General features: G+C 52.7%; 1 protein-coding gene across 5 annotated transcripts in view; it reads left to right on the top strand.

The window, feature by feature from the left end:
* The window catches only part of PLCG1 (phospholipase C gamma 1), a 47,138-nt gene that overhangs the window by 17,181 nt on the left and 4,892 nt on the right, over window positions 1–25,065 (top strand). For 2 of the 5 annotated variants that reach the window (XM_064730195.1, XM_064730194.1), the window contains exons 2-27: window positions 2,702–2,854; window positions 3,159–3,252; window positions 3,689–3,736; window positions 9,275–9,359; window positions 10,378–10,461; window positions 10,634–10,644; window positions 11,697–11,793; window positions 12,758–12,859; window positions 13,528–13,646; window positions 14,809–14,894; window positions 15,778–15,898; window positions 16,251–16,419; window positions 16,832–16,954; window positions 17,805–17,906; window positions 18,114–18,301; window positions 18,564–18,764; window positions 19,088–19,207; window positions 19,501–19,681; window positions 20,543–20,620; window positions 21,063–21,166; window positions 21,401–21,497; window positions 21,603–21,672; window positions 21,925–22,082; window positions 22,607–22,703; window positions 23,523–23,747; window positions 24,521–24,669. In XM_064730195.1, coding sequence (XP_064586265.1) covers window positions 2,702–2,854; window positions 3,159–3,252; window positions 3,689–3,736; window positions 9,275–9,359; window positions 10,378–10,461; window positions 10,634–10,644; window positions 11,697–11,793; window positions 12,758–12,859; window positions 13,528–13,646; window positions 14,809–14,894; window positions 15,778–15,898; window positions 16,251–16,419; window positions 16,832–16,954; window positions 17,805–17,906; window positions 18,114–18,301; window positions 18,564–18,764; window positions 19,088–19,207; window positions 19,501–19,681; window positions 20,543–20,620; window positions 21,063–21,166; window positions 21,401–21,497; window positions 21,603–21,672; window positions 21,925–22,082; window positions 22,607–22,703; window positions 23,523–23,747; window positions 24,521–24,669 — 3,062 coding nt within the window. Of the gene's footprint in view, window positions 1–2,502; window positions 2,572–2,701; window positions 2,855–3,158; window positions 3,253–3,688; window positions 3,737–9,274; window positions 9,360–10,377; window positions 10,462–10,633; window positions 10,657–11,696; window positions 11,794–12,757; window positions 12,860–13,527; window positions 13,647–14,808; window positions 14,895–15,777; window positions 15,899–16,250; window positions 16,420–16,831; window positions 16,955–17,804; window positions 17,907–18,113; window positions 18,302–18,563; window positions 18,765–19,087; window positions 19,208–19,500; window positions 19,682–20,542; window positions 20,621–21,062; window positions 21,167–21,400; window positions 21,498–21,602; window positions 21,673–21,924; window positions 22,083–22,606; window positions 22,704–23,522; window positions 23,748–24,520; window positions 24,670–25,065 lie in introns of those variants that run through there. The other 3 variants (XM_064730192.1, XM_064730191.1, XM_064730193.1) reach the window with 2 other exon arrangements.

Below are 25,065 nucleotides of genomic sequence, written 5' to 3'. Positions count from 1 at the left end.
GGTGAGGGATGCTGCAGCTGGGTTCCTGTTCCATCACAGAGCTTTCCTCTGCCATCACTGCAGGACCAAGTGTGACAGTGTTCACAGGGGCCTTATGTTGAAGGAAGAGATGGAGATCTGACTCCATGTTTCAGAAGGCTGATTTATTATTTTATGATATATATTACATTAAAACTGTACTAAAAGAATAGAAGAAAAGGTTTCATCTCAGAAGGCTAGCTAAGCTAAGAATGGAATGGAATAAATAACAAAGGTTTGTGGCTTGGACAGAGAGAGTCTGAGCCAGCTGACTGTGATTGGCCATTAATTAGAAACAACCAACATGGACGAATCACAGATGCACCTGTTGCATTCCACAGCAGCAGATAATCAGTGTTTACATTTTGTTCCTGAGGCCTCCCAGCTTCTCAGGAGCAAAAAATCCTAAAGAAAGGATTTTCATTAAAAGATGTCTGCAACAATGAAGTTCTTCCTCTCTTGCCACATCCCAGGTGGGATAAGGACCAGTTTGTACACTCGTGGGATAGGGCAGCTTGGGGAGGAGGAGATGTGGCTCACCTTGGTGGCAGAGGATTTGTCTTTGGAGGGCCTGCCCCAGGTGTGCATGTGGAGCTGGGACCCCCCCACGTGCTTCACCCTTCAGCCCTGTGCTGGGGATGGAGCAGGGCAGCCTGGGCTCAGCCCTGTGCTGCACAAACCAAACCCCAGCTGCCTTCCCCAGCACACTCAGGCAGGTTTGGGAGGTGAGAGAGAACAGCAAGCAGCTGCAGGTATGCGTGGGCAGGAGGTTCCTGCCCCATCCTCACGGCTCCTGCCCTTTGCCCCAGGAATTCCCTGCGTGCTTTTGTCCTTGATAAGCGCCTCATTTGCTCCAGGGCTCTCTCCAGTGCGTGGATTTTAGGTATGCACTCTGTAACAGCCTCACTGGGTAATAACCTGCTGGTGCTCTGTGCAGGGAGGGGTGAGCACAGGGCACAGCAAACTCTGTAACATCCTAAAGTGCAGACAGCACTTGCAAAGACAGGGCAGGAATATCCCAGCACTTTAATTTGGTAGTTATTGCCTGGTAGATTACCATGAAAAACCATCTGACGTGTTTTCCCCCCTGTGTTGGTCAAACCCTGCATCCTCCAAGGGCAGGATTAGCCTTCAGCCCCTCTGTGTGTGTCCTGTTGCACAGACCTGAGCTGTGGGATGGGTTTTTATGGGCTAAAATAACCTGCTGTGTCACTAAGGATGTGAGCACATGGGTGAGGTTATGGCAGGGCATGCAAACATTTGAGCTGCCAGACAGCTCCTTTCCAAAGGGTAGGTGATGCCTCAAAAAGTCACATTCTTGCTTATTTTAGGAAGCTTGTCTGTCCTTGCTTTGCAGCCCCAAGGAACTGGGTCTTTCTATGCCCTTGTCACAGCTTGATGAGCTTTGGGAGGGTTATTAGAGTCACAGAATATCCTGAGTTGGGAGGGACCCACAAGGATCATGAGATGCAGTTCCTGGCTCTGCACAGGACACCCTTAAAATTCAGAGTGGACAGTCTGATGTGTGCAGTGCCAGGCAATGAGCAGGCTGCCACTGTCTCCAGGTGCACCCTCAGTGCTGCAGGATCCAGGAGAGGATCCAACATCCTTTGTGCTTCACAAATCCTCCCAAAGTCAATCCCTGTGTCTGCCTTGCTGTGCGGTTTGGAGAGAGCATCATCTCTCATGCTGCAGTTCATGCTGTGGGTGATGAGCAGGTCACATTTCTGTCTGGTTTTAAGCTGCAGTAAATAGAAATGAAAGGGGAGATGATCCACAGTGAGTGCAGTAAGTGGAGTTTAATTAGGATGAATTACATGCCAGGTTTGCAGTAATCTCCATCCTGCATTGCTCAGAAGCATCATCTGCTTTGGAAATGTGACTCAGAAATGTTGTTATTTGATTCCCACGAGCATTTAAGAAACTATTTTTCCAGGAAGCAAAAATTCTTGGGTTTGGGTTGGGTTTCATTGTTTTGGGTTTTTTTGTTTTTTTTTTTTTCCTTGCTGCTGCTGTTGTTCTCTTTGTTCTATGGCAATAGGAATCCTTTCCCAGAATTTCCTCTGTGAGATGCTCCCTTTTCAGTGTCCTCCTTGCTTAGTGCTAATGTTCCAGCCTGCTCAGAGCTGCCCCTTCCTGGGGATCCCTGTGGGGGAGAATTCAGGTGCTTTTGGGGAACACAGAGGAAATTGGGGTGGTTCTGGCTGGGTAAACCTCCTTGGGAAGCAGTAAGAGGGGGCTGTGCTTACAGGGTGTCAGCCTGGGGCTGCCATCATGTGCTAGGTGCTAACCCAGCTCTGCAGATGACTAAATCCACTTCATCTGTGTGTAGGGGGACAGAATATAAGAAAATAAAGACAGTGTGGAAAGTAATCTTACCCTTAAAGGAGGTGCAGCTGGGCCAATTATCAAAGACTAGGAACAGGCCTGAGAAGAAGAGTGCTATAGAAGAGGGGGGTGGCTGGTTGAGAAGGGAACTGGGGTCAGGTGGCTGCTTTGGGAAGGAGAAAGAGTCAGTGCTCTGAGGAGCTGCCCATGAGAAACACCAAGGAGGTATGGAACTTTTGTGATAAGGAGACACCAGTATGGAACCCCTGCAATAAGGTGACAACATCTGTGCTCTTCTTTCTCCAGTGCTGTGGGAATGCCAAGCTGTTCACTGAATGTTTTCCCTCTCTCCCAGTGGACATCCGTGAGATCAAGGAGATCCGGCCGGGGAGGAACTCGCGGGACTTTGACCGCTACCAGGAGGATCCGTGTTTCCGACCAGAGCACTCTCACTGCTTTGTGGTCCTCTACGGCACAGAATTCCGCCTGAAAACCCTCAGCTTGCAAGGTAGAGCTCTCCTGGGGCTGTGCCAGGCAGGGCTGAGCTAGAGCTTCATCCTCACAGAGCCCAGGCAGCCTCACTGTTGTGGGACAAAGATAACTCCCAGCTCTTGGGAGTGGGATGTGCAGCCAGCCACATCCATCCATGGAGAGGAACCAGCCAGAGCACCTGTGTGGGGGAGAAATGTTACCAGAAAGGGATTGAAGCAAGGAATAGGGCATGTAAAGTGCTGGCATAGTCCCGAGAGGTTTGGGTTGGTGATCAATCCTGCTGTGTGTCCCTTCTTGCCACTTCTATATGTTTTCCACAGCCACTTCTGAGGATGAGGTCAATATGTGGATCAAGGGGCTGAACTGGCTGGTGGCAGACACTCTGAGAGCACCCACCCCCCTGCAGATTGAAAGGTGAGGAAAGCCTTTTCCTGCACGTGTTTTCTCTTTTCCCTTCTGTCTGTTTTGACAGAGAAAGGTGAGCACAGTGACATTCCCTCTCTGAGCTGTGCTGACCCAGCACTTCTGCCTCTGCACTCCAGCAGCTTCATCCTGCTGACCCCAGAGTCTGATCTCATGCATCAGGGAGAAGGAGCTTCACCACAAATTGATGTTTCTGTGTGTGCACAGCCTGTATTATCTGTAGCACTTCAGTGCAGAGGCACTTTTAAAGCAGAACTTGTATGAAAATAGGGTAGGCTGCCTGTGAAAGGGGCAGAGCTGGGTTCCCTGGTGGGAAGGAGGGGTGTGGGAGAGGATGGTGTGGCACTGAGCATCCTCCAGAGAGGGGTTGGAGCAGGGGCTGGTTGTTGAGGGGCTGAGTTGTGCCTGTTTGTGCCTTCCCACCCAGGTGGCTCCGGAAGCAGTTCTACTCCCTGGATCGCAACCGGGAGGACAGGTGAGGAGGAGGGTTTGGGCTGGGAGGGCTCACCTTGCACTTGAAACCCTCTGGGTTTTTTATTGGGTTCTTTAGCCTTTTAATGCTCATTTTCGAGGAACCTTTAATCCAACTCCCAAACTTCCCTGGCTGATTTTCACTGAATTAAAAAAAAAAAAATATATATAAAAGCTGTCTTGTTTTCCTGCCCTATTTCTCAGCTGTTTAGACCCAGTAACACCTTGACACCTTCCCCCAGCTGGCACCACCCAAGGGAGCAGACATCAAAGAGCCAAGAGGCAGTTCAGGGCCCCCCATCAGGGCTGAATTGGGTTGTGTTTATTATTCCCCACCCTGTTTGTTCTGTTCTCCTTTTCTGAGGCCCATCAGGGCATGGATCATCCCACTGCTTGGCTTGTGGGGTGCTTGGGTGAGTACTTAGTGTTGTGCTAGCAAGGAAAATGTGATGAGGAGGTAAGGGAAGGGAATTGGGTCATGAGTCACTGTTAGATAAAGGAGGGACCATTTTCCTGCTGGGGAGGTGAGTTCTCTCAGGATCTTTAGCTGATCACTGTGACCCCAAGAAATGTTAAAAGTCTCTTTCCCCAGCCCAGTGCTTGAAGAAGGAGTCGGAGCTCTTCAGTTCTCGGTCTCAAGGTTGTTTATTGTGTCTTACCTATAAAACATTTTCTCCTGCCCTGCCAAGGTCCGTCCAGCAGGACAGTTCCAGGCACTCTGCCTGCCCCCAGGGCAGTGTTATGTCTTTATACTAAAAACTACGTGTACAATATTTACAATTACTTCCCAATACTTATCACCTATATTAGACAGTGAGCTTCTACTCTAAACCAATCTGTAAGTGCCACCATCACAGCAGAAGATGGAGGCCAAGAAGAAGAAGGAGAAAGGCTGGACAAGCTCAGATTTCTCCATCCTGCCGCCTGAACTCCCATTCTAAAAACACCAAAATCTATTTTTTCCCCCTGTGATAAATTCACTGTTATTCTACTTAAACTGTTGTGTTTGCTGATCTTCATATAAGGTTGGTGATTTGCTCCATGGGTCATAATCAAACCCACAGGTGTTCTGGGCTCTGTGCCAGGGTCTCTGAGCCCCCTGGCAGGGTCTTGGCAGTCCAGGACAGCCAGAGGGATGTGCTGGGTTCCGACAGAGCTCTGCCATGCTCTGCTCTCTGTCCCGCTGCCATTGCCAGTTTTCCAGTCCCAGAGCTGCTCTCACTGAGCTGCTGTTGTGTGGGACTTGCCTCTCCCCTGTCAGTGATGTTAACTGGGCCCATTAGCCTTTCAGCACTGATCCCCATGTTAATGTGCTCCCTCCCCTGGGGGCACCAGCCCTGCCTGCTGTGCAGCACCTGGGTCCCACCTGCCCCTTTTCCATGCTCTGATCTCCAGAGAGGGCTGGCTGCAGAGCACTGGGCTCCAGAGCATCCTCTGCTTTGGCCTTTGGTCTGTTGTGCCCCTCCCAGGACAGCCAGGGGATAAATTGATCCTGGCCAGGAGGGTGTTGCATGGGGCAGATCCTGCTGCGCTGGATGTTTTTGCCTTTGCAGTGATTTATTCTGAGAGAGAGCACTGCTGGGTGCATGTGACGGTGTTCACAGGGGTTTTTGGTTGAGGGAAGAGATGAGAATCTGACTCCATGTTTCAGAAGGCTGATTTATTATTTTATGATATATATTATATTAAAACTATACTAAAAGAATAGAAGAAAGGATTTCATCAGAAGGCTGGCTAAGAATAGAATAAGAAAGAATGATAACAAAGGCTTGTGTCTCGCACTCTCTGTCCAAGCCAGCTGACTGTGATTGGCCATTAATTAGAAACAACCAACATGGACCAATCACAGATGCACCTGTTGCATTCCACAGCAGCAGATAATCATTGTTTACATTTTGTTCCTGAGGCCTCTCAGCTTCTCAGGAGGAAAAAAATTAAAGAAAGGATTTTTCATAAAAGATGTCTGCAACAGGTGCATGGGGATTTTGTGGAGGGGGGATAAATCCTCACAGAAAAGGAAGAAATCCTCACAGAAAGGGAAGAAGAGGATCTTTAATCTGTTGCAGCTGCTCTGCATAAGCCACACACCTTTTGAATCCAGGCTTGGGCTGTATACACAGTGGTGACTGGGCAAAACATTTCCTAATTCTGCAGTGGAGAGCACTGAGGCAGGTGCAGGAGTGGCTGTGTGGAGTTTTTGGAGGAGGAGTGCAGGAAAAATGGAAATAATTGGTCCTTTTTACCCCTGGTTGTGCAATAAAACTGGTGAAATGGCATGCCAGCAGCACAAAAGGAGATTGCAGGTATAGATCTGTGTGCCCAAGGCAGAGCAGCAGAGCTGACAGCCAGCCTGGTGCACCACTGTTGTTTCTGTTGATATCATCTTTCTATTAGCATGTAGAATTGAGGCAGCAAAATCCAATACATTCCTTACCTGTCACCCAGAGGGAGAGCTTTCAGTGCAGAATTAGGAGAGCCCAGGCAGTGGGAGGAGCAGAACATCAACAGAAGGGATGTGGAAAGATTTGGGGTTTTCCCATTTTACAAACATTTTACAAACATCCCTGTGTTTTCTGCAAGGTAGAGGCTGCAGTTATGTGACACACACATCTCCTGGATTAAATCTTGGCCCCTGTGAGGCATTCCAGCATTCAATTTAATGTCACTGAGCTCTTTGCTTTTGCCTCTCAGCCTGGAAGTGGGTTTTCAAAGGGAACAGTGAGTTGTGATTTTTTTTATTCTTTTTTTTACCCCCCTTGCACACCATCCTTGATCCTTTCCAGAACAGAGAGGGTTTTGGCAGCTGCAGAAATAATTCCCAGCATTTGTGTACCCCCTGGCTCCTGTAGGAGCTTTTCTCCTCTGTGCCCTGTCTGGGGGCTGGGCTGTCCCCTGCAGCCCCAGCAGATGCTGGCTTTTTCCCCTGGCTGCTGGCCCTTTGGGTATATTTGTTTTTCCAGGGCAGGTTAGGTGGAAAGAGGAGGATAACAGGATGCTGGGTTTTTTTTTTTCCTAATTGCTCTGGAGGAGACTGTTTCACCTCTGGCCAGGAGAACTGCCCATGGCTGTGGGAGCAGCATTCACACACTGAGGGCTGGCAGGGGAATGTTTCCATCCCCTGTGAGAGCCTGGGCCTCTGGCCTGTTTGTCATGAAACCTTAAAAATTGCTCTGTAGAAAAAAAATTAAGTTTATTTTGTTTTTACTTTCTAGTCTGAAAATACTGCCAAGCTGTTTATCCAAGGTCTCCAGCAAGTTTAACGTGATGAGTAACACACAATAAATAAAAATCTTTCTGTACCCTGTCCTCCTCCTGTGGCTGAGAGGGAAATGCTGGTCACAGCTGTGACAGGGCTGTGCTCCACTGTGATGGTGTTCACAGGGGTCTTAGGATGAGGGAAGAGATGTAGATCTGACTCCATGTTTCAGAAGGCTTAATTAATTATTTTATGATATATATTACGTTAAAACTATACTAAAAGAATAGACGAAAAGGTTTGATGAGAAGGATAGCTAAGCTAAGAATAGAAAGGAATGAATAACAAAGGTTTGTGGCTCAGAGAGTCCGAGCCAGCTGACTGTGATTGGCCATTAATTAGAAACAACCACATGAGACCAATCACAGATGCACCTGTTGCATTCCACAGCAGCAGATAATCAATGTTTACATTTTGTTCCTGAGGCCTCCCAGCTTCTCAGGAGGAAAAATCCTAAGGAAAGGATTTTTCATAAAAGATGTCTGTGACACTCCAGCACCTCCTGTGATGCAGCTCAGCATGCCCAGAGCTGAGTGGCAGCTCCAGAGAGCCCCCAGGGGTGGCTGCTGCTGCTGCTTCTGCTCTTCCAGCCTCTCCTGCTCTTTCTCCATGACCTTTTGTGCAGCCTCATGCTCTCAGCAAGGAGGGATTGCTGCTGGGCAGCCCTGGGGGCTCTGTGTGTGCTGGTGGGGGTCCCATGGCAGCTGTGGTTGCTGATGTGAGGATATCTCTCATTGTACTCCTGCTCACTGCACACATTTATTTCCCTGTCACCCAGGACCCCCTGCCCCGGGGGACACACAGCACCCTGCACATTGCTGTGGCTGCTGGATGTGTTTGAAGTGGGAAAAGGCAGGATCTCCTCCCCAGAACACTCACTCTGAGCCCCCAGGGTCACTGCACCTGCCCAGGGAGTGGAGATGCAGGGGAGGTACTCGTGCTGTGTGTGTGTTGCTGACTGTATGAAAAAAGCGAGGCTGGGGCCATTTCCCAGCTTCTTTTTTATTCTTTTTCTGTTCTGCCAGTGAGTGGCAGGACGCTGCAAAGTCTTGGCTGGCCCTGGGCAGGGCCCAGGAGCTGGGCCAGGTCCTGCTGTGGCTGTGTGTGGGTCCCAGGCTCTGAGGCCAGGAACAAGGGCTCTCTGTGTGCTGCTGGCTGCCCAGCCCTGGGCTCTGCAGCGCCTGACACCAGCCTGTTTCTCCCTCTCCATCCCTCCTCCTTCCTGTGCTGTTTGAGATCACCCTGCTCTCAGGGAAGAGTGTAAAATGGATGTCACATGTGAATGCCAGCACACCCCTGGGTTAAATCCCCTGTGCAGGGCATCTTCCCTGCTATTTTTATATTTGCACCCTGAAGCCATAAGGATTTCCAGACTTGCCCTGTGCTTTGTGGGATGGGGGAGCATCCTGTAGGATGCTGTGTTCCCACGTGCTCAGTGGGGGACAGGAGCACCATCTGTGACTGCAGGGGTGGACTCCCAGGACTTGCTTTTAAGGCAGGAGCTGCCAGAAGATGATTGGACACAGACCCCTCAGCTTCTAAACCCTGCAGATGGGAGGCATCCTCATTTCCCCTTGCTGCAGGGCTGGTGCCCCATGTGGGGACAGTTCCAGAACACACAAGGGGAGCCCCGAGCTCCTTCCTGCCTGCTGGGCTGTGGGATCCTGCTCAGGGCTGGCACTGGAGCTTTCCCTGGTGTGGAAGCAGCACCTGTGGTGTGGAAGCTTGGGGAAGCACAGCCACACTGGCTGCTCCCTGCCTGTGGGGCTGGGGAGCACAGCTGGGCACAATGTGGGCTGTGCCTGTGGCTGGGGACCTAAAATGGCCTTTTTCCTCTCCTTAAGATAAAATTAGCTGAGTCCTAACCACTCAGAGATCCTGTCCTCCAGCAGGCCAGGGAGTGGGTTTTGGAAAGGAGTTGGTCACCCAGCATGAATGCTGGGGCACAGATACTTGAGAAATGCTTTTTGCTGCTCGTTCTTTTAAAGCAGTGGGTGCTGCCTGTCAGCTGTGGCATCAGCCAGAGGCTGCTGGGCTCACCCTGCTCTGTCAGGAGTTGCAGGAGCAGTGTTTGCAGTCCCCACTGATGTGCAGGTACCTCTCTCTGCTCCCCACATCTCCCCACTGTTCCAGCCTCAGCATCGTCCCGGGGTCACACATCCATCCTTGTGCCACAGCTGGTGTCCCTTTGGGCACGGCCTCTCTGTGCCTGTTCCAGCCCCAGGGTGAGCCCCCCTCCATGCCAGCCTGCTGACCAGGTGTCCCCTCTCTCCCCTGCCGGGCCAGGATCTCTGCCAAGGATCTGAAGAACATGCTGTCCCAGGTCAACTACCGCGTGCCCAACATGAGGTTCCTGCGCGAGCGGCTCACGGTGAGTGTGGGACCCCTCTGCTCTCCCCCTCAGCAGCCTCTGAGCAAAAGCTGCTGGTGGTTCAGCTCCCAGGGAGTGTTTGCATACTGCAGAGCCTCCCAGCCGTTCCTGGGAGGGCCCCCACCCACGGTGGTGACTGAAGAGGTGCCAGCTCCCACTGGGTGCCGCGCCCTGGCCCATTTGTGGCCAGCACCCTCTCCTTACCCCACCCTGCCTCCCACACTCCCCTCGTTGCTCCTGGCTCCAGTCATGGGCTGGTGCTGGTGGGGTAGAGGGCAGAGCAGCTGCCAGGTCCTGCATCCTGGCTCTTGCACCCCCTGCCAGGGAGAGATGCTCTGCCAGCATCACCACTGACCCATGAAGGGTCATCTCGTGGTGACCAGCTGCTCCCAGCAGCACAGAACCCCAAGGCCAAAGAGTGGTGTATCCAAAGGAGAGCACACACTTTGGGTCTTGCAGTTTCCAGGCACTTCAGACACTCTGGGCAAACAAAAATCAAATTGTCCTTTTGTAAGTATTCACTAAGTGGTCACACTTTATCTGTGTGTGGGGTGCCTTTGTGGTGGGTGAGCTTGGGGAATTGCAAAACTCATTTTAGTATGTGCCCGTGCCCTGGGCACTGCAGGGTCTCGCTGGCCCCAGCAGAGACTGTGGCAGATTTGTTAAGATTGGAAAAGCCCTCTAAAATCATTGAGTCCAACCATTGCCCAGCACTGCCATGCCCACTAAACCACGTCCCCATGTCCCACATCCACAAGTTTTTTGAGCAGGTGCAGAGATGGTGACTGCACCGCTGCTTGGGCAGCCTGTTCCAATGCCTGACCACTGTTTTCATGAATTTTTCAAAATACCCAATCTAATCCTCCCTTGGCACAACTTGAGGCCGTTGTGCAGGAGGCAAAGTCTGGATGAGTTTTGGCTTTTTTCTCCTCTTTCTTTCCCCAGGGATACTGGTGGGAAGAGACATTCCTTAAGCCTGTGGCCTCTGTAAAACCTCTGGGTTTGATTTGTTTTTCAGGATGTGGAGCAGAGGAATGGGGATATCACCTATGGCCAGTTTGCACAGCTCTACCGCAGCCTCATGTTCAGTGCCCAGAAAACAGTAAGAGCTGAATTAATTCCCCAGGGGAGGAGAGGGAAGGGAGAAACCTTATTTGGTTTCTGGCCATCCCCACTTAACTGACTTTTTAACCCTGCTGCCCTCGGGGTGAGCTCTTCTCTTGAGAGTAAAGTTACTGAGTGCAAACCTAATGCTTGTGCTTCTTCTTTTGCAGATGGATGTTCCGTTCTTGGACAGGTGGATCATTCTCTGTGTTTTCTGGGGAAAGGGCTGTTTTCTTTTGCTCCATAACATCTTTGGGGCCTGCAGCAGCATGTTGGGATGAGGCATTATGCACTCCTCCTGCTCCTGTGCTGCCTGTGGTGCTGTGCTCTGAACAAACATCACTGCTGCAGGCACTTTAGCTCGGGGCAGGGAGGGCTCTGTCCCTCCCAGACATCCCAGTGGGTTTCAGGTCAGGTTAATTGGTTGATGTGGTCGGATCTCAAGCCATCTCCCAGGGATTATGCTCGTGGTGGCTGCAGAGCCCTCCCCACCCAGGCAGTGCCAGCCGTGCCCTTCCCTGCCCTCTGCTCCCCTTGGCTGTGATAGAAAAAGCTTGAATTTAGACACAGGAGCTGAAGAGTGAAAAACTTACTGACTTGTCCAGTAATTCCCAGTGGTTTTCTTCCTTTTTTTCCTATAACCATAGAAAAGAGATGTCAGGACCCTCAGCAGATCATCTGGCTCATCCCTCTGCCCAGGACAGCCAGCACTGCCCAGTCCCCTTTGAATTTTGTGGTGTTAGTGCCCAGCATGGCCCTTGGCTGTGACTTGGCATTGGCATAGCCTTGGCTGTCCATTGTGACTTACAGTAGTCATGGACCAGTCTTTTGAGATTATCACCTTCAAACAGTTCCCTTCTTCATTCCCTGTGAATAGTGTCCATGAGCCCATGTTCTCTGCATACCTGCAGGTCTGTCCTGTCTGCAGTCACCCCTTAACTGCCCTGCCCCTGTTTAGTTCTTTACACTCAGGTTCAAACCAAACCCTCTATTTTTTTTTATTTTATTTTTTTCACTAATCCATCCCTTTAATGGTTTTTGCTGGCATTCGCCAGCATTTCATGTTACCCTGCCCTTGTCAGTGTGAGGCCTGTGCTGCTCCTGGAGAGGTCCCTGGTTCTGGGATGTGGATTTCTGTTTGCTCTGCTCATGCCACTCTGCTCCTTCAGTGCTGCACGTGCCAGGGAGGGGGCAGATGGCATCTCACAGGGTGTGCTGCACCAGTGACTGAAGCTTCTCTCCCTCTCTGCTTGCCAGGGGTGCAGAAAGGCCTGAGCACTTCAGGGTGTCCCTGCTGGAGCTGCAGAAGTTTTTGCTGGAGTACCAGAGGGTGAGCTCAGCACAGGCAGTGGGGAGGGACAGTGGGGTGGGCACTGGTGGCATTTGGGGTTCAGTGCTCCTTGCTGTGGGGTGGGATGGTGGGCTGTGGGCTGCAGTGCTTCTTCTGGAGCAGGAGGTGTTGTAGGGAAAGCACTGGGGAGGGCAGACCTGAACTCAGCTGGGCACCCTGGCCAGAAAATGAACAGGAGATGTGGGAGGAGTGGGGGTTCCAGGAGGCAGGAATGATCAGTGGAGGTTGCCCCAATCCCTGTGACCTCAGCTGGTCACCAAAGGTTTGCTGCAGCCAAGTCATCCCCATCCTGGTGCTCAGGAGGTGCCAGCAGTTTCTGGAGAGCAGCTGATGGATTCATTTGCTGATTCTTCAATTTAAAAGCAATCTTGGGTCACTCAGCAAGCACAGCATGCATGTGCAGACACACACAGAGGCACCAGCTGTGTGTTTGTGGGCAGCACAGAGCCCTTGGCTCTTGCCAGGTTCCTGTCTCATTGCTGGTCTCCTCCAGGAGGGCAGGGCTGGCTGGCAAAGCCCTGCCATGGCTCAGAGCTCCTGTCCCCCACTGCCACCTCCCTGCCTGTGTCTGCAGCCAGCAGGAGTTAACCAGGGGGGACATGCAGTGTTTTGGTGGCTAATGAAGGAAAGCCAGGGGGAGAGAGCCAGAGGAAGCTGGGTTGGCTTTGCTGCTGGAGGAGGAGGGATGGCAGATGTTGTTCAAAGGAGCTGTTGGAGAGAAAAACGCACAGCATTGAGAAAATGAAGCCCACTCAGAAGCAGGGCAGATTTCCTCCTTGTGTGCTCTCCAGCACTTGTGCTGACAGTTGAGTTCCTGGCAGAGATGGTCTTGCATCAAAAACCACCTCCTTAATGGTTAAAGCTTCCAACTGGATGAGCTGCATGTGGTTTGCAGTAATCCATTCTGAAATGGCTCCTTTTATGTCTCCCCTGGGCTCTGCAGGAGCTCTGGGCTGCAGATACCCTTCAGGTACAGGAATTCATGTTCAACTTCCTGAGAGACCCTCTGAGGGAGATTGATGAGCCTTATTTCTCCCTGGATGAAGTAAGACCCCTCGAGGGTGGGGTGGGTGTGGTGGGGTGGCACAGGGGATGGCACCCCTGGTGTGATGAGTGCTGAGGTGTGACAGCTCTGCTCTCTGTGCCTTTGCTGCAGGGTGGGGGTGCTGGGAGGGTCACAGCTCCTGGGATATGGATGTGTTTGGCAGAGGGAATGGATTCTGGGCTGTCCTTTAGTGCTGTCCTTTAGTCCTGTGCAGCTGGGAGCACTCCCCAGGCAGCTCATGTGGAGCAGGAGAGGGGCTGGGGCTGCCTTGGGGTATGTAAGGATCTCTTCAGAGCAAAAAGAGCTGAATAAAGAATAAAAACAACCAGAGATGACCATGTCACTGGCACTCTGGACTGACCCAAGGTCCCTTGACCCACATGGGCTTAGTAAGCTATTTCCTGCCATGTGAGCTGCAAAATAAAGTGCAGAGCCATTAATTTGTGTCCAGCTGGGTCAAAGGGTCTGGCACACAGATATGTGGCACACAGAGCTCAGTGGGTAGGTGGCAGTGCCCAAGCTGTGGTCACTCAGGCACCCTGGCTCTGGTGTGCTGTGGGCAGCCCTGGTCAGTCTGTGCTGGCACAGAGTGGGAGGTGTGTGTGAAGCTAAACCACAGCAGCTGGCTCCTCTGCATCATTAACACGTTTCTGTTTCTTCCTGAGCAGTTTCTCACCTTCCTGTTTTCCAAAGAGAACAGCATCTGGAACTCACAGCTGGACATGGTGTGTCTGGAGAACATGAACAACCCTCTCTCCCATTACTGGATCTCCTCCTCACACAACACGTAAGGACAAGGGGGGGCTCTCTCCACCCAGCTGCTCTCAGCAGCTTTTCTCATGCTAGGGTGGGAATATTTTGCCTGATTCCAGTGATGGGTTAAGTAGGCTTTTCCAAACCAAGGCCAGTACATCAGAGACCTTCCTCTTGGTGCCCCACTCTTCCCTTCTGTTATTTAACCACAAATGTTTTGCTCAGGCATTGTCAGCAGCACAGATCTGCACAGGCCTTCAGGTGCCTTCATGTCCTGAGCTGTTGCTCTGGTAATTTCTCACCATTAGCAATGTCATTCTCCAGAGCCCCTCAGGACAGATGTGATAAACCCTGTCAGGCTGAAATTGGCCATTTTCCACTCTCTACTGCTAGAATAATTTTGCAGGAACTGCTTTCTGTGCAGACAGGCTCTGTCTGTGCTCTGTGTTCACGCTAACCCAAATTTAAAGGACTGAGAGCCTGAGCAAGCTGAGCAGCCCTGAGGGCAGGCAGTGAGATCCTGTCTGCCTGAAAGAGCTCATCTAACCCTGCTCTCAGGCTGCAGGGGGCTCTTTGTGGCACCAGTGCTGATATTGCTGTCTGAGCTTTGTCTCAGGAGCTGGGGCTGGACCTCACAGGAGTGCTGGCAGCCCCTTGCAGCAGGGGCAGGGCTGAGCCCTGACGCAGACATCTTTTGTAAAAATCTTTTCTAGGATTTTTCTCTCTTCTGAGAAGCTGAGGCTTCAGAAACAAAATGTAAACAATGGTTATCTGCTGCTGTGGAATGCAACAGGTGGATCCATGATTGGTCTCCTGTAGATGTTTGGATTTGGTGACCACAGCAGAGCTGGCTCTCGCTCTTTGTCTGAGTCAGCTGCTTTTGTTATTTATTTTATACTATTTTTAGCGAGCTTTCTGAGAGAAAAACCTTTCTTTCTATTCTTTAGTATAGTCTTAATGTAACATATATGATAAAATAATAAATCAAGCCTTCTGAACATAGAGTCAACATTCTCATCTCTCCCCTCATCCTGAAAACCCCTGTGACCACTGTCACAGAACCCTCACTGGGGAAAGTGTCAGGTGTGGAGAAGCACCACTCCCGCCACTCCCATGTACCAGAGGCAGCTCCACAGTGTCCCAGCTGTGGCCTCAGTGGGCTTGTCAGTGTGCTGATGTGTTGTCTCCCCTGGAAGGTACCTGACGGGGGATCAGTTCTCGAGCGAGTCCTCGCTGGAGGCGTACGCGCGCTGCCTGCGCATGGGCTGCCGCTGCATCGAACGTGAGTACCAGCAATGGCCCCTCTGTCTGCCAGCACAGCAGCTCCTGCTGCTCAGGGAGGCTGTGCAAGGAGGGCAGAGCTGAAGGGACATCAGGCCAGTGGCAGCATTATCTGTAGGAGTGTTGGGGGTGGGATGGTTGGAACAGACGGACACGAGAGATCTCTGCAGCCAGGGCTGGGACCTGGGGTTTATTGCAAAGGGCCTGGGGGCAGGGCCCTGCTGGGAGCTGCCAGAGCTCAGACCGGGCCCAAGAGAAGAGAGGGGGAGAGAGTAAAAGGGTGAGAGAGTGAAGTTCCCATTACAATACAATAAATCTTCTTCTGTGTTGAATATTCTCATTCTCACTAACCAATCTAGTACAATATACAGATCATGTAGGATTTACATGCAGCCTATAAGAATCACTATATTACCATACTGTGTTACATTTTAAACCCTAAAAACTCCTCTTTGGGCCCCTTCTGCCAAGCTGGCAGGGTCTGCTCTGCCCCTTGGGCCTGTCTGCAAGCAGAGGGTGTTGTTCCATCAAAAGGGGATTATCTTCAGCTGGCCACACCGTTGTTTTCCAGTTGTTCAGTAACGGAGGTATCTCAAAGCTTGCTTTCAGTTCAATCCCTTATAGTTTCTATATTCTCAAAATCTTTTGCCAGACAATCATATTTATAAGGCTTTCCTGTTTCATCTTCCCCAACAATTAACACTATGATGTGCAGAAAGAGCTGAGGTCGTTTGCTTTCTGGGGTCAGGGCTTTCACTGATCACCTCACTCCTTTACTGCCTTCCAGAACATTTCCCAGCAGCACCTGGCTCAGCCCATCTCATGTCCATGTCTTGCCTCTGTTGCAGCCTTTGGGCTAAGTGTCCCCTGTGGGTCTCTTTCAGTGGATTGCTGGGATGGTCCTGATGGCATGCCAGTCATCTACCACGGACACACCTTAACCACCAAGATCAAGTTCTCTGATGTCTTGGTCACCATCAAGGAGCACGCCTTTGTCACCTCTGAGTGAGTACAGCAGGACTTCAGCTAGCAGGGCAGGGAGAGGGTGCAGCCCAGGCTGTAGCAAAGTGGAGCTCACTTTATCCAGAGCTGCAGCACAAGGCTGGATGGATGGGAAGGTGTGTCATGTCTGCCAGACAAAGGGAGAAAAATGTTGTAGAAGGGAGGGCTTTGGGTAAACCCCAGTAGTCTGGCAGTCCTTCTCCATCCTTTGCACTCCTGAAGGATGTGCAACAGATGGCTGCTGGTGTGAGCTGCTCCTGGAGGGCACAGAGGCCAGGCTTTGAGGCAGAGCTCAGAGGTCCTTGGTTCAATCCACATCCCATGCTGGTTTTGATGGCTCTGCTCCGTCTCCCAGTTTCCCTGTCATCCTGTCCATTGAGGACCACTGCAGCATTGCTCAGCAGAGGAACATGGCTCAGAATTTCAAGAAGGTTTTTGGAGACATGCTCTTGACCAAACCCGTCGATATTTCTGCCGATGGCCTTCCATCTCCAAACCAGCTCAAGAGGAAGATTCTCATCAAGGTGAATTCCCTTGCCCAGCAAGGCTCCTCAGTGAGGGAGAGGGGTGGGGGTATGGGTCTGAAGGCAGTGCCTTTGGAAGGGGGTGGTTAGCAGTGTAGGGGTGGAAGTGGAGACCTGATGCTATGAACAGCTGGATACAAAAAAGCTCTTTAACTACAGAGAATCTGCTGGGACATGAGCTCAACAGCTGGGTGCTGCCTTTCTATGAGGGCATGGGGGATGTTGGTATTTCTGCTTCAGGAACCTTTGAGAAGAAGGGGTGGGACTTCAGTGCTGTTCGATGATCCCTGTTGCATGGGTCTTGTTTATTCTAATGTGGAGTACCCCACTGCAGCAGACCTGAGCTTTTAGGGCTATTCACCAGGAAATCTGTGCTGGTTTTGGGTGCCTGACCCCCTCTCTCATCCCTCAGCACAAGAAGCTGGCAGAGGGCAGTGCTTACGAGGAGCTGCCCACATCTGTGATGTACTCAGAGAATGACATCAGCAACTCCATCAAGAATGGGATCCTCTACCTGGAAGACCCCATCAATCACGTATGTGTGTGCCATGGTGGCCCAGTCCCTGCTCTGAGGGCTCTGTCAGGTGCTGTGTGCGCTGGAAGGAAGGGCTGTGGTGCAAATGATGGAAGGTGCTCTTGGTCTGTCTGGTTTCTCAGGTGTCCCTGAAGGCTGGGGGAGTTTTATGCTGGTTCTCTCTGAGCTCTTCCCTGGCAATCTCCTGTGGGCCCTTGCTAGAGGCAGGAGGCTGAGCTAGAGGGAGCTCTGGGCCAAGGCACTGCAGCCTGTGATTTGTGCTGCAGGAATTTCTGGAGATGGCTGCGCTCCCAGCCCTGCTCCTGCCAAGCGCTGCACAACTGACACACCTAAGCAGGGCTTTATCTTTGTACAGCACTGAGTGTTCATCACTGTGTGCCGTCACTCAACAGCCCACCTTCAGCAGCTTTACTCTGCTGAGGGTCTGTCTGGCAAAGCCACATGCAAATGGAACAGGGTTTTTTAATAAAAACCAGTAAAATGCAATGGTAAATCCACATAAACATCTCTGATATCTTCACCTCACATTGCCCCTGTGCTGAGTCCATGCAGACTGGGGTTTTTTGCATTGATTTGTTCTTCATTTGGTCATCTCCTTTTATTAAATATTGGAGTGTTTGCAGTGTGATTTGTCACATGCTGGATTTTTTGCTACTGATAAATCCATGCCTCTGGGGGATCTGGGGGATGTCTTGGAAACTCCTGTGACTCACTGGAATCAGTGTTGGTGGCTGTCCTTCACAAATCTGATTGTCCCTCCCTGTACTGGTCAGGAGATGATCCCATGGGTGGATGGTGGGCAGTTTGGTGCTTCCCAGGGGTCTCTTTGCCAGAGTTCATCTCCTTGCAGGAGTGGAACCCACATTACTTCGTGCTGACCAGCAGCAAGATCTATTACTCTGGGGAGACAACCAGTGACCAAGGAAACGAGGATGAGGAAGAGCAGAAGGAGGTGAGGGCTCTCCTGTGGGACTGTGAGTTGACTGCCCAAGGGGCTGAGCATTGCCACTGCCAGCTGACTCCAGGGGGAGATCCCGTGGTGGGGAGGATGGGAGCTGCTTCAGGAACTCCCAGCTGGAAGACCCCTGAGCAGAGCAGAATCCAGCACCATGAGCCTGCCCTCAGTAACCCAAGGTGATGGCTTTTATCCCCCTGCCAGGTGAGCAACAGCACGGAGCTGCACTCCGTGGAGAAGTGGTTCCACGGGAAGCTGGGAGCGGGCCGTGACGGGCGGCACATCGCGGAGCGGCTGCTGACGGAATATTGCATCGAGACAGGGGCTCCTGACGGCTCCTTCCTGGTCAGGGAGAGCGAGACCTTCGTGGGCGACTACACCCTCTCCTTCTGGTGAGGGCCCCATGCTCTGTGTCACTCCGGGGCTGTTTTCTCTTGGCATGTTCTTCACTGGTGGGGTCTCATTGCTGGCTGGCCTGTGAGCAGCCTCTCCCCTGTTCCTGTGCCCCAGCATCATGCCAGCTCCCTGTCCCAGTGCAGAAGGGTCAAGTCTCTGATGCAGTCACTCTTCTGTGGGGCAGAATGCCGTGTCAGGCTGGAGCTGAGGTGCAGGATCAAGGCTGGCTCACCCTGTCCCTCCCTCCCTGTCCCGCAGGCGCAATGGGAAGGTGCAGCACTGCCGCATCCACTCGCGGCAGGACGCCGGCAGCCCCAAGTTCTTCCTGACGGACAACCTGGTGTTTGACAGCCTCTACGAGCTCATCACCCACTACCAGGAGGTGCCACTGAGGTGCAACGAGTTTGAGATGAGGCTGACAGAGCCAGTGCCTCAGACCAATGCCCACGAGAGCAAAGAGTGAGTGCTGTCATGTGTGTGTCCATCGGGCAGCTGGGACACTGTAGGAAGCTCTCCCAGGTCCCTCCTCAGCCATTCCTCCCTTGCTGGAGTTTTCTGGTCCCCATGGAGCTCTGTCACAGCAGCCATGCTGGTCAGCTTTGTTGTTCATGGAGCTGAATGTCATGGAGGCTCAGTGCAGAGCCTTCACCAAAGGCTCTGATCCTTCCTGCCCCACTGCAGTCCCTGTCTGCCTCTGGAGGATTCAAGGAGCCTTTTAGGGGTTGGGCTGTGGGATGGGCTGGGTGTGTGTGGCCTGTGCACAGCCATGTCTCTCCTGCCAGGTGGTACCACGCCAACCTCACACGGGCCCAAGCCGAGCACATGCTGATGAGGGTGCCCCGTGATGGAGCCTTCCTGGTGCGCAAGAGGAGCGAGCCCAGCTCCTACGCCATCTCCTTCAGGTGTGTCCCTGCTGCAAGGGTGCTGGGTGCTGGAGGTGGAGCTGGGATGCTGCAGTATGTGAGAGAGCAGGACAGGTGCTGCCAGCCAGCCTTGAGCCCTCCCAGAACTCCTGTTGCTCTGGGATGGCCCTTGATTCAGTCCTTGAGATCCTGCTCCTCCTCCCATCTTTCAATGGGAGGTGTCTGTGCTCAGCCACCTCACCAGGGTCACCTTTTCCTTGGTGTCTCTATTTTGGCAGAGACCTTCTTTTGCCAGGTGCCAAGAGGCCTCTCCCTGTGTTTCCTCCCTGCAGGGCAGAAGGGAAGATCAAGCACTGCCGGGTGCAGCAGGAGGGGCAGACTGTGCTGCTGGGCAACACTGAGTTCGACAGCCTGGTGGACCTGATCAGCTACTACGAGAAGCACCCGCTGTACCGCAAGATGAAGCTGCGCTACCCCATCAACGAGGAGACGCTGGAGAAGATCGGCACAGCGGTGAGGGCAGGGGCCAGAGAATCATGGATGGGTTGTTTTTGAGGTGGTGGTGTGTCAGAACTCAGCACATCCCTCCAAGTGTCCAGAGTTGCTGAGGACCCCACCGGGGGGCTCACAGACCCTGGCACACAGCCCAGAACACCTGGGGATTTGATTGGGACACCTGGAGCAAGTTACCAGCTTTGTATGAGGACATGAAATTCACAGAAGTTTAAATAGTATAATAATTATATTAATAATTATTAAAAATTATTCTTATATTATTATAAAAATTATCACAGGGTGAAAATGGAGATTTTAGGATTTTTGGTGTGGGGGTTCTGGGGACAAAATGGAGGAACTTGGGCGTGTCTAGCCTTTCTTCTTGTTCTCCCATTTTCTGCAGTGATGCTGGCATTTTGGAATTGATTTAGAGTAGAAATGCACTGTCTAACATAGGTGATGGGTATTGGGAATTAAGTGTAAATATGTTATACGTAGTTTGTAGTATAAAAGGACAACACTGCCTCAGGGGTGGGCAGAGTGCCTGTGGCTGCCCTGCTGAGCAGATCTCAGTTGGACAGAAAGAAAATTTTATAGATAAGAAGTAATAAACAACTTCCAAGACCGAAAACTGAAGAGCTCTGACTTGTTCTTCAGACGCATGGGCTGAAACAGAGACATCCTGCACATATTGGGGCAGCAGTTAACAACCAAATACCCAAAGGTGGTGTGTGAGCCATCTCTGTGCTTTGCAGCCCACACCTCTCGGCGCTTCCTGACACTTGAGTGCCTTCCTGGGGCACTGTCCCACCTGCCCCAAGGGAGGGAGCCTTTTCCCCTGCAGTCACTGCTGTAACCACTGTCCCTTTGCTTCCACAGGAGCCGGACTATGGAGCCCTGTACGAGGGACGCCATCCTGGCTTCTATGTGGAGGCCAACCCCATGCCCACCTTCAAGGTATACTCTCACTGTTTGGCACAAAACAAGGGTTTAGCAAGGATCTTTTCATTTTCTAAGAGTTGTATTATTTTGCACACCCATTTCTAGACCATGAAGAGAGAGACAGCGGAGGTTGAACCTCCAGTTCCCAGACTGGGCTGTCCCTTGTTCTGAGCTCTCCAAACAAAGCCCCTCAGCGGCTCTTGGGACAGAGGAGAGTGCCTGTGTGGGCCATACCAGACTTGAGAGCTCTGCTTTGGCATCAGTGGGGGCCTTGATTTGCTCTGCAGGATGTCACTATGGTCTGGCAGCCTCTGGCAGCAGGGCTGGGTGGTGCCTGCCTGCAGATGGTGTGCCTCACAGCCTCCCAACAAACACATCTGTGGTGGGAGGTGATCTCTCATGCTGTGGGCTCGTTGTCCATTCCCTGCCAGCCTCATGGGACCCCTCCTCATTGCAGTGTGCAGTCAAAGCCCTGTTTGACTACAAGGCACAGAGGGAGGACGAGCTCACCTTCACCAAAAATGCCATCATCCAGAACGTGGAGAAACAGGAAGGAGGCTGGTGAGTTGGTCCTGAGGCTCCTTTTTCCCTAGGGGATGTGGTCAAACCTTGCTGTCACCATCCACACAAAGGTGTGTCCACTCTAGGAGTGGGTTTGTCTGGGGTTGCACAGTTCCAAAGCCTCACAAACCCTAAAAGCAGATGATGGAAGAGCTGCCTGTTCCCTTCACCCCCACTCAGAATACTCTGGGGTCCTGTGGCAGGTGCTGACATTGCCCCTTCCCTCCCTTCCAGGTGGAGAGGAGATTATGGTGGCAAAAAGCAGCTGTGGTTCCCTTCCAACTACGTAGAGGAAATTACAAGTCCCACCAGCCTGGAGCCAGAGCGGGAGGTGAGTGTGGCCATGAGTGCAGCAAGGAGGGTCTGTGTGCCCCCTGAGCTGGGCTGCTCTGCCCTCTGTGCCCAGCTCCATCCTGCTGTGCTTCCTTCCCAGCAGCAGCTGGATGAGAACAGTCCCTTGGGAGACCTGCTTGGAGGGGTCCTGGACGTGCCCTCCTGTCAGATCGGTGAGTGCCTGGTAGAGAGCATTGCAAAGGCTCCTTGAGGCTTTTAGGTGAGCTCAGCTTTCACTTGTTGCTGCCTGGGGTCCATGTGTTGCCTCCAGAAATGGGAGTTTCCTGCAGATGTGGAGTGCCAGGGTAGCAATGAGTCCCTGTGCCTGTCCTCTCCCTTGCTGCCTGTGCAGGGCTTGGCTTAGCCAAGGTCTGCTGACCATGGTCACCTGCAGTGACGCTGTCCCTGCTCCCTGTCCCTCACAGCCATCCGGCCCGAGGGCAAGAACAACCGGCCCTTCGTGTTCTCCATCAGCATGGCCTCGGTGTCACGGCTGTCCCTGGACGTGGCGGCCGACACGCACGAGGACCTGCTCGACTGGGTGAAGAAGATCCGCGAGGCAGCTCAGACTGCTGATGCCAGGGTGAGCCTGGGGAGCCCCCGGCAGGGCAGGAGGCATCTGCTGGGTCTCCAGCTGGTGGCTTTTGCAGGAGTGAGGAGCTGGTGGAGGCTGGTGGGAGGTGGTGAGGTGACAGCCAGTGATGGCTGGCAGAGCACTTGCAGAATTGATAAAGCCAGAGCAATCTTGGACAATGTGGCAAGGGGTGGTGGCAACACAGCTTGAGAGGTTCAGGATGGATATTTGGGACAATTGGACAAATGGGTGGGTGCTACAGCCTCAGGAAGTGAGGGGTCTCCATCAGTGAAGGGTGGCAAGGCCACAGATGCCCTGTGCTGGTACCAGTGCCAGTCCTGCTCTGGGCAGGATGTAGGACCCAGCCAGGCCCTACCTGTGTGATGTCCCCCATGCAGACCTGGCAGATCTGCTGGTGGTCCCCACAGTGTGGGCAGGAGCCACAGCAAGCAGTGAGGGTCAGCTTGGGCACTGGGTTATCCATCAGCACTGCCCCTACCTGGCCTGACACCTCTCTCACCCTCTCTTGGCAGCTCTCTGAAGGGAAGATGATGGAGAGGAGAAAGAAGATTGCCCTGGAGCTTTCAGAACTGGTGGTCTATTGCCGACCTGTGCCCTTTGATGAAGAGAGTGAGCATCTGCTGAGCTGGTGGCCATCACTGTGGCATTCCAGACCCTGTGGTGTGCCCCAAGGGGCTGCTTTGGCTAGATCTCAGCAGAGACTAGGTGTCCAAGGTGTCCAAATCCCCAGTTTGCCTTGGAGCTCTGGGTAGCTCCAGAGGGTACAAATTCCCTTCCCTATCCCTCTGTTGCTGGGGTCTGTCAGCACCCAGAGCAGCTGCTGAGGGAGTGGGGCTGGGGAGCATCATACCTGATCAGTGGGAGTTGTGTTGGTGCTCTCATTGGTGTTGGGCACCTGGCAAACACCCAGTGGGGCAGAGCAGGGTCTGCACAGCCCTGGTGGCTGCACCAGGGGTGAGAGGATGGCATCAGGAAGGAGCTGGGGTGCTTGAGTATGGCTGTGTTCACAGGGGTCTTATGTTGAGGGAAGAGACGAGGATCTAACTCCATGTTTCAGAAGGCTGATTTATTATTTTATGATATACATTACATTTAAACTGTACTAAAAGAATAGAAGAAAAGGTTTCATCAGAAGGCTGGCTAAGAATAGAAAAGAATGATAACAAAGGTTTCTGGCTCGGACAGAGTCTGAGCCAGCTGACTGTGATTGGCCATTAATTACAAACAAGCACATGAGACCAATCACACATGCGCCTGTTGCATTCCACAGCAGCAGATAATCATTGTTTACATTTTGTTCCTGAGGCCTCTCAGCTTTTCAGAAGGAAAAATCCTAAGGAAAGGATTTTTCATGAAAAGATGTCTGTGACAGTTCAGTGTCAGCAAAGGGAGCGTGCCCCTGGCTCACACAGCGCTGTCCCCTGGCAGAGATCGGCACAGAGCGGGCCTGTTACCGGGACATGTCCTCCTTTCCCGAGACCAAGGCAGAGAAGTACGTGAACAAGATCAAGGGCAAGAAGTTCCTGCAGTACAACCGCCTGCAGCTGTCCCGCATCTACCCCAAGGGCCAGCGCCTCGACTCCTCCAACTATGACCCCCTGCCCATGTGGATCTGTGGCAGCCAGCTGGTGGCACTCAACTTCCAGACCCCGGGTGAGGGCAGCAGGCAGGGTGGGCTGGCTCCTGGGGTGCCCTGTGCCCCCTCTGAGCCACCTGCTGAGCTCTGCTCCAGGAAAATGGGTAGCTGGAAGGGGTTCGGGGTCTTAGAGGGGCTCTGCAGGCAGTGAGACCAGCTCCAGAGGGCTGGGTTGAGCCAAGGAGCTGCACTGAGGCTGGGGATTGTGCCATCATGAGGACAAGATGGAATGGGGAGGAGGCAGGGGGTGGGTTCTCCCGGGTCCCTGGTGACAAGCAGGGCAGGTGCCAAAGGGGATGGTGCTGCCCCTGTGACACCAGCTGGGTGCATGGTCTGAGTCCAGCTGGCTGCTCTTCTTGCCTTTGCCCAGCTGCCATTCCTGTTCCTGCCGTGCCCTCCAGCCTTCCCTTCCCTGGCCTTTGCCAAACCCTGCTGTGAGCCTGCTCAGCTCACCAGCACACCAGCAAACAACCTGCCTCTTCTTTCCTGCTGGCTTTCCCATTCCTTCTGTGAATTCAGGCATCTCACAGGGGGTTTGGCAAAGCTACAGGCTGCACATGGAAGGCTGAAAATAGGAGGAAAAGAGGGAGGTGACCCATGGAGCGCTGGGTAGTTGGGCAAATCGTGCATGGCAGAGTCACTCATGGCCCTGACACGTGGGGACACATTGCTTAGGAATGAGCCAGCTCCTCTTGCCAAGGGCTTCCTGGGAAGCATCAGTGATGGGGGTGATGAACCAGCTTGTGCACAGGGTATCCTTCATCTCCTGTCTCTCCTGCCTGTGCTCTAGACAAGCCCATGCAGATGAACCAGGCCTTGTTCATGTCCAGTGGCCAGTGTGGGTACGTCCTGCAGCCGACCAACATGAGGGATGACATCTTTGACCCCTTTGACAAGAGCACACTGCGGGGCACAGAGCCCCTCTCCATCTCCATTGAGGTCAGTCCCTCCTCCTGGTGTGGGGGAATGCAGGCTCAGACCCCAGTGGGGTGCCAGGTTTGGGGTGAGAGAATGATTTTATGTGCAGGAGCTCTGCCTGCAGCTGCTCCTCACCAAGGCCCTGTCCTGCAGCACAGACTGGGAGAGCCCTCGCTGTCCCCTGTGAAGGAAGGGCCGCCACTTTGAGGGAAGTTTGGGAATTTGGAGCATCACAGAATCGTGGGCTAGTTTGGATTAGAAGGGACCCTAAAGGCCCTCGTGGGTGCTGCCGAGGGTGCCTGGAGAGGAGCAGCAGGAGCATCCCGGGGTGCTCCCCCAGGACTCCTCCTGTGCAGGTCCCCGTGCCAGCAGGTGGCATCCACGAGCCGCAGAGGTGACATCCCTGTCCCCAGAGCC

This window comes from Zonotrichia leucophrys, chromosome 20 (assembly GCF_028769735.1).
Source record: "Zonotrichia leucophrys gambelii isolate GWCS_2022_RI chromosome 20, RI_Zleu_2.0, whole genome shotgun sequence".
NCBI classification, from domain to species: domain Eukaryota; kingdom Metazoa; phylum Chordata; class Aves; order Passeriformes; family Passerellidae; genus Zonotrichia; species Zonotrichia leucophrys.
Note: the sequence above shows the minus strand (reverse complement) of the source record. Positions and strands in the feature narration are given on the sequence as shown.